General features: G+C 42.0%; 1 protein-coding gene across 1 annotated transcript in view; it reads right to left on the bottom strand.

Moving 5' to 3' along the window:
* Positions 1 to 12,087, bottom strand: part of LOC147666417 (calmodulin regulator protein PCP4-like) — a 191,349-nt gene that overhangs the window by 69,207 nt on the left and 110,055 nt on the right. The window contains exon 2 of the mRNA XM_086949077.1: positions 5,257 to 5,308. Within this exon, the coding sequence (XP_086805203.1) occupies positions 5,257 to 5,308 (52 nt within the window). The remainder of the gene's footprint in view (positions 1 to 5,256; positions 5,309 to 12,087) is intronic.

Below are 12,087 nucleotides of genomic sequence, written 5' to 3'. Positions count from 1 at the left end.
TTTTCGTGACTTCTGTGGTTCACTCAAACAAGGATTGTGGTTGTTGCTCGAGAAGGGCTTCGACTCCCTTCAATCAATAACCCAATTTCTTACAATCTGTCACTGTTGGCATTATTCCTAAAAACTATAAGGAAAAAGAGTGTTCTGTGTTACTCAAACAGAGAATCCACTGTGTTTCATAGCAGTGCAACCATGGCGCTGCTATTGAGTGCTGCCAGTTTTTCCCTTCCATGTGAGCATGTCAGCAAATCCTTATATGTCAAATCAAATAAAAATAATCTTTATTTGGTAAAAAAAAAGGCCATAAAAACATGTTAACAACAGTTACAAACATATCACATACATTAAAATCAAAGGGGAGTAAATTACTGAATTGTAGATCTTCATTGCCCTTCGATGGCATCATCGCTAAGTCATACTGCATATTTTTTCCTTAAGCTCCTCGCTTGCGTAATAAAATTCAACAATGCGTAACAGATTTTTCGGGACTTACAGCGTTGTAAAAGCAATAATCCCTCTTGATGTGCTTAAAAACCTTTCCCAGCTAAAATTGGGCATAAAAACTGAGTTCTAAAAGCAGAATATAAAGTTCAAAATACAATAAAGTGCTTAATGGACTGTAAGGACATCCAATTGCATGGGCAGCAGGGTAATGAGGCACACCACATCCCAGTGAAGGGGAAAGTCACCAGGATGTGAATCATATTTACTCGAAGGCGGGTTAAATAAAATCTATGCTCTGGTGCCTTTATCCATGATAGATGGATTTGCAGGTTGACAAAGGGATATATGAGCGAACAGTTACAATGTCTAGAGCTTCCTCAAATCTCTCCTTCTCTCTGCGGGCATGGCATGTGTCCTTTAACAGGGCCTTCAAGCATGGGCCAATCTCACTAGTGTTCTCAAAGACACAGGGTAATCCTAGGTCATGTAAAGTGTTTTTTATATAGTTAATCCATGGTGTATCTAGGATAATAGTCTTTTTCAGATAATCTTCCACTATTCCCGAGTGAAACTTAACTCCGGAGTGGATCAAATTTTTAGCCACAGCAAGATAGGGCAAGCCCACCCTATCTTCTATGAAATCTAGACCCCTTTCCTTATGAGTGATAAAACTTGGGGGATGATTTACAAGAAAGTGACGCATCTATAGAGATGCGTCACTTTCCTTGTGCCACCCTAAAAAATGCTTGCGCCACAATGGATGTGCCATATTTACAATACGGCATACCATGACTAAAGGATTGACAGATGCGTCAGAAATTCTGACGAATCTGTTGGGGAAAAAGTCACGCATTGCTAGAGTTGTGTCACAAGCACGACGTAACTCCAGCAATGCATTTTGTGGCCTATTCCCATTACACTGCGTCCCTCCTTACGCCTGCTTCAAGCAGGAGAAAGGTTTTGACGCAGTGGCGTCCTAAAAGTGACGCTGTTAAATCTTGTAGATTTCCCTGCATCACTTTTATGAGGCTTTCCTGCTTAGGAACGCCCCGTGCATACATTATACCTGACGCAGGTATAATTTGACGCAGGGCTTTACAACGTGACGCATCTCCCTAGATCCGTCATGTTGTAAATATGGCGCATTGTTTGTGCCGCCGTTGCATCACAAAAGGTGACGCAATGGCAGCGCAAAGAGGCGCAAAGGGGTTGTAAATCTGCCCCTTGATTAGGATCTGGGAAGTCCTAAAAGACTTGTTAAAAACTTGTTTTCTGCTTCCTGGAGGGTTTTTACAGATGTATGTCCCGAAACTCCTGTGCCATACGTACCAACGGACAGGCATTTACTTCTGTACAGCTTTTTCAGTTCTTTGGGGGGGGGGTTATGCCCTACATTTTTTTGCCAAATCTAAACAAACATTCACAGGCCGCCTTCATTGACTGGGATTTTGGAATATAAATGGTCCCATTTGAAATTTGCGCTAAAAAGAATTCCCTGTTAACTAAAGTCCAATGTTTTCTTTATCGGTGTATGACCACTTAAAAACATCTTTGAGCGGGTGGTCTGTGGCCCGCATGTTAAAATATAGGAATTATTATTTTTTTACTTTGAGTTTTAGCCCCTGCATAAAACTATAAAACCCACTAAAATCCAAACCCAGTACGGCCAGGTGGGTGGCTGTCAGGCTAGACGTGAGCCATGCCTATCAATGCTATTGAGTCATGCCAGTTTTACCCTTCCATGTGAGCATGTCAACAAATCCCAACATGTCCTATTTTAATTTTATGTTGTAAAATCAACATTTTCATTTTATTTGTGTGACTGGTTAGACTAAACAGCTGTGAACAAGTTGTTTCTCTTTCATTATGAATTAATTCAGAGGCTTAACAGGGATTAATTAGCTGCTGTCAAACTGAGGGAACACTTGTACTAAAGAAAAAAATTGTAGAAATATGTTCATCATGAACTTTCATGTCATCATTGAGAAGTTATCAGCCTTAATTTAACAAAAACACATTACGGTGAGTATTGAACTCCCGCAAAATTATTTTGGTTTAAACTAAAATAAGAAAATTCTTGTTGAATCGGCAAAGCAACGAACAGCCCTCAGTCACACATTTTTTAAGAAGTGTGAAGGTTTCTGATTTTTTAACTAAAGTTATAGCAAGAATTTCATTAGTGGTGGATTTATAAATCATTCTTTGGAAGGGATTAATAATGAACAGATGGTTTCACTGAACAGCCCTCAAAAGCAAATCACGCGGATAGCCATTTTCAGGACCGAAATAAATATTTTGCAAGATTATAAAACTCATTAAAAATCAAACATTGACGACTAAATCCTAACTATGTGTATTCAGGAAGCATTGAAAAGGCAACTGTTTAAAAAAGAGAGAATCAAGTATTCTGAAGCAATCTTGGAAAGATTTTCTGTTTTTTTTATAAGTATGCTTAAACTGACATTTTATTGGCTCTCACTTACCCCTATTAAAGTCTTTCATTGAGTCTGTCTTTTTTGTACCTGTTGTAAATAGAAGTCTGGAGCCGGGTATTACTTAGGTTGTTTTATTCAAGATAGATTTCAGGTCAAATCTTTAAGATGGTATAGTTTGTTTTATTCAAGATAGATTTCAGGTCAAGTCTTTAAGATGGTAAGATAAAGGAGACCCACCAGGAGTGACCTCCTTGTCACTCAGCCTGCCTGGTGCCAACTGCCAGTTGAGACCAGGCTAAGCCATCAACACTCCATGATGTCACCAAAGGTTCTAGTGGTGACATCATGTGGGTGACAATGAAAACCCACTGACAGAAAAGAGACAGGCTAAATATAACAGTACCTTACTCTCCTCGTGTGCGCTCTGTGTTAAATATACATTATGTAGCCATTGTTACATATAATTTGTCACAGTGCTCAGTAAGTACAGCACTGCGGGATCATTTAATGCATATGATCAAATGAGAACAATATGACATGCAGTATACATACTCTGTCTTAAACCCACTGACAAGTCATTTTTCTGATTTTAGTCCCTGAAATCCCTTTCCCTAAATAAAAAAAAAAAACTCAAGGTGGATTTAGATGAGAAGTCATGTGGAAACATTCAACACTGCAATACTGGTGAAATAAAATCATTATGGCAGAGCTGCAACCCTTTTAACTCCATGGACCGGTAAATTGATAAATGCCCCGACACACAGACCATTTCAATATAGGTCCAAACTCACAAAAGGCATTAAAAACACTTGTTAACTGGCAATCCAAAAATGTATGCAAATCGTAGATTTCTGGATAGATTGTTGCATTGGGAACCAGCCACTGGGGTGCTCCTAAAGAATTTTTTACTATTGTTTTTCACAAGAAGTAGCCTATTCCCATACATTCCTTGCCTTCTTCCCCCATTAAATGTACCACTCTGGACAAGGATTTTCTCCTGCTCTTCAAACAAGCATTGGTAATGCATCGGTTTCGCCCATGTAATGAATAAAGACCTGTTTTTATGAATCATTGTCAGGAAAAAGGAAAGATCTCCCTGACAGTTGACATGAGACTGGAGAGGATGTGGTGCAGCAGCCAGAGCTGCTGACTTGAGAGCTGGGGATACCGGTTCGCTCAATCTCTCCCAGTGTTAAATTGTTATCTAAATATGCTCAAGAGTAAAAGGCAAAACTTCAAGAAAATGTGGGGTATATTATCAAGGGGGTTTATCTCCGCTTTTTTGGCTTTAAAAGCCAAGAAAGCAGAGATAAAATGATCTCCCTATTACCTAGCTGTCGCTAACACCAGTTAGCGACAGCTAGTAGGAGATAGCAACTATCTTGGGCCCCACTTTGCATGTCAGTGATATTTATCACTAATGACATGCAAAGTGGGCGTGCCAAGATGTTAGCGACTGGAAACAGTTGCTAACATCGCTATCTCCTATTACCAACTTTTGGAGATATTCGCAAAAGCTAACACCTGCCCTGAGCAGTTCTTAGCCATGTTATCCAATGGGAGGTGGATAACATGGCTAAGAGCATTAGCTCGGTAATGCATGAATATCGCTGACTTTTCAGCGATATTCATGCATTGCGGCCGATTTTTATCGCATTTGCGATAAACCTTGGTAATACCAAGGTTTATCTGCGATAAAAATCGCCGCTGCTCTGCGGTACATTTTTGTCTCTAACCAAGCAATAGCGATAATTATCGCTATTGCTTGGTAATATGCCCCATAGTTTTACCAAATCTGATGTTAACAGTATTTCGGCAGCAGGAAACTGATAAGAGAAGCAGAAGAGTAACAAGTATTGGTAAATGCAGGAAAATATGCTACAGCCAATAGAAATTGAGGAAAGGTTAGTGGCACACACAGGAACTAATGAGAAGCCTGGAAAGAGAGGAGGCGGGATGTAAGTTCCTTTTAAGTTTATATTAAAAGCAATAGATTTCTCAAGCACAGCACAAGCGCTGTGCAGGCAAACCTAAAAAGTAACTTGGAAATTGTGTAAATACCCACAAGTGTACAGCATTGGTGCTTGTTTCATCTACCAAACCACCGAGGAGATCCCATGTTGGTAGATTTTCCGTGAGTGACTCAGAATGACCAAATGACCCACAGTGGTAAAACCTATCAGCAAGGGAAAGTGTTCTGAGAGAATTTCCTCCCACAGAGCAATTCCCTGAGCACCAAATTGTAAAATAGCTATGGAAAAATATTTGTGAAACAGCATCTTACTCCTTGTATCTGTACGTTTCGGTTCAACCGTACCATGCAAACCATGACAGGATATTCACAGTTATTTCCAAATTGATATAGCCATGAACTTACCATTCCGACCAGATGTTTTGTCTTTGTTACCAGTTGCCCCAGTTCCTTTTCTCTGAAAAAAAGAGGGGGAAAAGTGTCAGACATTTTATTTAATTCTTTTTAAAACCTAAAATAGGTGAGTAAACGCAACTGTCATGATCACTGGTCACGTTTCACGACCTCTAAGCACTGGAGTGAAATAATTCAGTGGTTTAATTCCATCTGCAGATGCAAGGAGCACTCCTCAAAATCCCCATAGACTACAGATGTTCAAAGGCTTTAGAATGAATGGGGGCCCTCTGAAGGGTGGGCACCACCCTGCAAGGCAACCTGCGCAATGAACCTTGCTCCCAGAGCAGACCCTAAACATCTACGTTTAAGGAAAGGCCTGAAAACAGAACTTTTCTGGACCATCACAAAGGGGGGAAGCACTTGAAGAAATGTTAGACCAGGTCCACTCTGCACCAACTGGATTCTAACTTCCCCCATCAACTCAATAATCTGTTGCTGTCCACTTGCAGCACTCTGTGATATACGAAAAGAGACACATAGTGCTGTACGAAGCTCCAAAAAATAAATAAATGTCAAGCTTTCTGGCATTCCCTAGTTAGCTTCTTGGGTGATAGTGCGCTGTACACATCTGAATATCATAACATGATACGATTGTAAACTCAGTGCATGGTGGGCTACCCTGATGCAATCTTGTGAACACTTAGCCCCTATTTCAAAATGTTGCTGTAATCTGCAGCAGCTGGGTCCTTTTTTCTGGAGAGGGTTAGGCTTCCTTATTAGGCTTCAAAGCATGGTTGGGTTTGACTGTCCAACCAGTGCGGGCTGACCACGCTTAGCAACATGAACCCATTGTTCTAAAGGCGGGTTGAGAGGGAGGTCTACTCTACAAGGTCAGAACACCCTTGACCTATCTGTTATGGCAACGACCAAGAAAAAACAATCATATTTTGGCTTCTAAGAGAGCGTCCTTCTAAGAGTATTGGACCGAGGGCAGTATATGTCTGACACAAACTTCTTTGTATTGTATTCTAGTTTTTTATAGCGCTTCCTATTCTTAACTAGACACGAAAGAGCTATTCAGGCTGGTAGCATGGTATTTCATGGAGCCCAGAGTCAATCTGCAGTGCTAGATAGAAGTGTTGAAGTTAGTCATATACTATGCAAAATTATTAGAGTTGGGATACTAATTAGTTGCATGCATTTTCTAGTCTAGAAGAAAGTTGTAGATTGTTGTTATTGATGCATATAATTCAGTTAAGTATCGATTTGCATTCCTAATAAGTCTCTGTAATTAGAGGGAATAGAGGGTATGCACTATAGACAATGTAATCTAAAATTGTCGGATATAGCACAGTGATAGCCTAGTGCTGACCTTGTAAGTTTGATTACGTGAAGATACACGAGCACCTTTATACAATTGTTAGGTTTTTAAGAATAATTCCGGTAAAGTTACTAGGATGTAATTTTCAGTTAATTAATACAACCCGAAAGCTTCTCTCCATCATTGGTTTGTGTGTCTTGTTTTGGTGTGCGAAGTTGTAAACATTTTGCAGGGTCCATGGTCTACCAAATCATGCTTAGGAACTTGGGCGCTTATCTAGTAGCCTGAGCCTGATGTTGGGCCGCCATCTCGCAAGCATCAGGATGTGACGGACACAACCAACATCACCACTGGTCCCTGCAGCTCTTGCCGCGTCAGTTCCAGGTGGTAGGCTTTGGTGAGACCAGACATGTGTCATTGTGTTGTAGCAGGCATAAAAGGGTTCAAAAGATCCCTATTGTGGTGTGAACCTCTCTTCTTGCCTCCTGGTTGTCTCCCTTGGACTCTTGCTACTTCTGCTGGTATATAAGCATTTTTACCACATAAGAGTGTAATAACATTATAACATCATTACATAAGTTTGTAATAGGCTTCTTTTTGTGATTTGATGATTTGATGATGAACTCATTGAACACACACTGCTCAGCGTGTATCTTGGCATTTTGCCCGGTGTGTGTACTTTCTGGCATATCGTTGCATGTCTTCTGGCATCCCACTTCACTAGTATGTCGTATAATGGTCCTCTAAATTTCTCCTGAAAAAGTGATGTGATGTGCCCCATGTTGTAAGCAGTATATAGAGACCGCCCCTGGCACTCAAGATTGATTTTTACATTTTTCAAATGCTATGAGGTTTCTAGCAGCAAGCTACCTTAATTGTTGATTACATCATCTTCATATATTATAGCTTTTCCCCTTTAAGCAGTTCTTTTTCTTACATTGCACGAATAACCACGGTTCTGAAACCAATCGGTACCTAATCTCTTCTAGCATATCCAATAATCCCACCAACTACCAAAACTCCCACTAATGATCACACCTTATTCCTGTTAATTAAATCTACTGCCAACAAACAGGAGTAAATGCCAGGAATAGTTTCCTAGAGAGCAGAAAACTAATCCCAGTAACCAACAATAACCAATAACACTGGATTAACCACTAAACTTGGGTCGGGAGGCGCGTGCTGCCTGGTGTAAAGAACTTCAATGCTGCATAAAGGTTGCAAGCACTAAATAAATGCTATTACAATATAATACAGGATCCTTCTTTAATAGTGGGGTGAGATCTTTGTGCAAAGGGATATGTGTGAATGTGGAAAGTTATCAATCCAGTCTTTGCTGAAATCTGATCCCAAAGATTTAGAAGAGTTATAGTGGTGGTTATCCTTGGGTCTGTTGTGCTGTTGCATCCATAAAAAAATCCCATAATGCTCTTCTCATAACCTGCTGATCCATGTGTATTCATATTTTATTTTTGATTATAATTCATTAGCATATTCCTTTTTCAGTCATTCAGCCAAAATTCTAAACTAAGTAGCCACCATGCTTGCCTTAGATAGCTAACCCTTAACCTTGGGAGACTCTAGCATCTTGGTAAGGAGTCTAAGCCCTGTGCCTCCAAACATAAAAGCAGGTGCATTAGGATAAAGAGGTGAGAGACTTTCATTCTGCATGACTATAGGTAGTATCTGGAAGTGATATAAAAAGCCCAAAGGATACTTGTCATTTTGAGCTCTATCATTCTCTTGACTGCTATCCTTTCAAACCTAAGAGATATCATTAAGGGTGGTGTAGGACTTGGCCCTTTTTGGCTAAAATTCCCTAAACCTTTTGCTTTCCCCCTAGGCCTTTTTTCTGACATGGTGTTGGCAACTTAGATGCTTTGGGTACTTTGCCACTGCTGATCAGTGTCAAAGTGCAAGTGCTCCCTGTATAAAGTATAATGGTAATTGGTTGTCCATGATTGGTATGTTTGCTTTACTAGTAAAGTGCACTATATGTGCCAAGGCTGGTAATGCAAATGCTACTAGTGGGCCTGCAGCACTAATTGTGCCACCCACACAAGTAGCCTTAAAGAGGGAACTCAGGCCTGCCACTGCACGGCCTGCGGGTAGTTTGTTAAACTGTCATGTTGTTCTGACAAGTGCACCCGCTTGCCAGACCTTACCCTTCCCTCTCTAGGCACATCAGACACCCCTATGGTAGGTCCAGGGTACCCCCTGGGCAGGGTGCAGTGCATGTGAAAGGAAAGACATGTACTAAGGTGTGTACCATGTCCTGACAGTGAAATAATCTCCATTTCGTTTTTCACTGTGGAAAGGCCATCTTGCCCACAGGAAAGAATGGCGAGACTGTGTAATATGTTTTCCAGCCTATCTCCCCAAAGGCTTAAGATGTAGAGGTGAAGTTTAGTATGCCTGAACTCACCATATAATAACACATCTTTCTATGAAGGTGGTTTTTGCATTGTGTGTTTATAAGCCACTCTTTTAGAAGTGGCTGGGTTTTTGAGCTCTAACCTTTCTGCGTGTCTCTGCCTGGTTATGAATTGACTGTCTGGATTTGAAAGTGATAGGATCTGGTGAATGTCTTGACCCAGGGGAGGAGGCGAGACAGCAACAGGCAGACCTGCATCTGGAATATAAGGGGAGGAGTAGTCCCTAGAGGTGAAGAGGCCTGGGTTGCTGCCATAAAACAATTGTCCCATCTCCTGCTGAGTGATTGAGAATCCAGACCCTCACTAATCAAAGGAAGGTGTCACTGGCAGGGAGGTACCCAGGATGGGCTTGAACAGGGTGAGTGCCCCACTGAACACAAGGACTTCAAAGCCATTGAGAGCTGAAGCCCCTAAACTTTGGAGAATGGCTTGCTCAAGATTGAACAAGACTGGAGCTACTTTGTGGTCAAGAGGAACCTTTGCCAAGGAAGAAACAACTGAAAAGACTGAAGGAAAGGACTGACTCTTGCTCTGTGTTCTGGGGCTGGCTAGCAGTTTGCGGTTTTAACCAAGGAAAGGTTGTGTGCTGTGTCCCCCTGCTTGAAAGGGCTTTGCTGTGCTGTGTCCTGAAGAAACACTTACTCCCAAGGGTCCGAAGTGAGCTGGCTCTCTGGTCCGGAAACACAGAAACGCAAAGGTTTCCAGTAGAGTCACAGCTACATTGTGTACATGTGCTTTTTGCTGCCTGAGATCCTCGTAAGGAGTGCCCTGTGATTGTGGGCACCTGGAGTCCAAGCGAGGCTCAGCGACGCGGTGGGCGTGTGCTTTTTGCAGCCTGAACCCTTCATGAGGATCGTCCTATTATCGTGTGCACCGAAATCCAAGCGAGTCTCGGCGACGCTGTGTGCGTGTGCTTTGTGCAGCCTGAGACCTTTGAGAGGATTGCCTTGTTAAAGTGCACACCTGGAATCCAAGTGAGTCTCAGCGACAATGTGTGCGTGTGCTTTGCGCCTCCTGAGACCTTCGTGAGAATTGCCTTGCTAACGTACACACCCGGAATCCAAGTGAGTCTCAGCGACACTATGTGCATGTTCTTCGTGCAGCCTGAGACCTTCGTGAGGAGTGCCCGGTGATCATGCACCCGAAGCTCAGAGTATTAATCATTGGATTATTCCTGCATAACGAACTACCTGATTAGTGTATTAAGCATTGCATTATTTCTGCATAACAAAGTGCCTGGTTGTTGCGTTGCGCACAGAATTATTTCTACATTGCAAAGTGCCTGAGTGTTGCATTACGCATTGCATTATTTTTACATTGCACAGTGCTTGATTGTTGCGTTACGCATTGCATTATTTTTACATTGCTAAGTGCATGATTCTAGCATTACAAAATGTGCTCATTAATAGCACTAGAACTTACAAGGGCTGGTTGGCCTATCAACCAGCCAGGAGGAATATTACACCTACTCATAAGTTGGATTTATATTGTGTGATCTTATCATATATCTTTTTATATAAAATGTATACTAGTTTGTATAAAACTTGTGTGGAGTCCATTTGTGGCGTCATCATTGGGTGCTGTGAGCGTGGTTGCAAATAATTTACACCTTTGCCTTGAAGATAAGCCTGGCTGCTCATGCCAAGCTACAAAGTGGGTGAGCGGGCGCTATCTCAGAAGGAGTCCTTCCTTTACCTGACGTGGAAACGCGAGTCCCTATTTAGCCTAAGGTACCTACCTCAGCCAACCAGGGATCCCGGTTCTAACAGGTGGCCTGTAATAACATCCATCATTTCACTGCTCCAAATGTAATATTTAATTTAGAGTTTGATGGACAGTTTTAGACTCTTCTCAACCAGGGCAGGACGGGCTTTTTATTCCACTGGGCATTTCCCAGGTGGGCTGGAGCCCTTGGAGGCCGATACTGAAAGCCCAGTGCCGCTCCTGGTGCCTCTGTTGCTTTACCCAACTCCCGGAGGTTAACGGCAGCAGAAAGGGAGAGGTTTTAAAAAAAGAGACAGAGAGAGAGAGAGCAATCAGAGAAAGAGGAGAAGAGTGAGAGAGGTGGGTGGGAAAGGGAAAAAAATAATGGATGGAAAAAGAGAAATAAGGCGCGGAGAAAAGGGAGTGTGGCTGGTTCGAGCATTTTTACTAGGACTGCTTTTAATTCCCCATTCCAGCTCTGTGCTCATCAGCTGCAAACTGAACATAAATATTGAAAAAATGTCAAAATTACTTTTAGAGCCATCAGTCTCCCTCCAGCTCCCAAAGGTGGAAAAAAGGAAACGAGGAGGAATATGAGAAACATTAATACTTAAACTGTTTAATTTCTCTGAAAATCATTTGACTCGCGCTCTGTAATAATCTTCGTGTGTTTTTTATGAATGGGGCTAAAATACACTTCCTTCTGCACCTCTGGGAATTGTGCGGCAAGTAGGTGCTTAATTATAGTCGGTTCTAATTGCTTTTTTTCCATCTCCAGCTGTGATTTATTCTTGCAATAGCTTTGGGAGGAGGAGAAAGAAAGCACCCAGCCCGCTGGTTCTCATTTCACGCTCTGTAATGAGTTGTGCAAATTGTGCAGTTAGACTGGCTTGTAAGGGGCTACATTGTATTGTATTGTAATTGCACTTAGACCTGTTTTCATTTCAGTCCTTTCCATGTCATGAGAGCACACGAGCAAAGCCGGCATCGATCTATAGGGGCTTGGTGGGAACTGCCTTCCATTAGCCTCAGTTTAGTGGCAGTCGTGAGCCCTCCGCCCCCACAGGCCATGGGCGAGGTCTGTAAATGTAAGACAATATTTTGCAGAAGACTACATCGCAAGGTAAACTAAGGTTACCGGAAGTAACGCGAGCCCTGCTTTGCGTAATGAAACAAGGGTCATTCCGCACTTCTTGACGATACCTTGGGCAGTGGAGGTGATCACAGTGAGCTGACAGGAGAGAGGCGAGGCTTGCTGCCCATGCGACGTCCTGACGTATCCATCATAACTCATCAGAATGACGTCCTGACGTATCCATCATAACTCATCAGTAATGAAGGTTACCTGACTACGTACCGGTAACCTTCATTACTTGTAGT

The sequence above is a fragment of the Lissotriton vulgaris genome, unplaced genomic scaffold, assembly GCF_964263255.1.
Source record: "Lissotriton vulgaris unplaced genomic scaffold, aLisVul1.2 SCAFFOLD_805, whole genome shotgun sequence".
NCBI classification, from domain to species: Eukaryota; Metazoa; Chordata; class Amphibia; order Caudata; family Salamandridae; genus Lissotriton; species Lissotriton vulgaris.
Note: the sequence above shows the minus strand (reverse complement) of the source record. Positions and strands in the feature narration are given on the sequence as shown.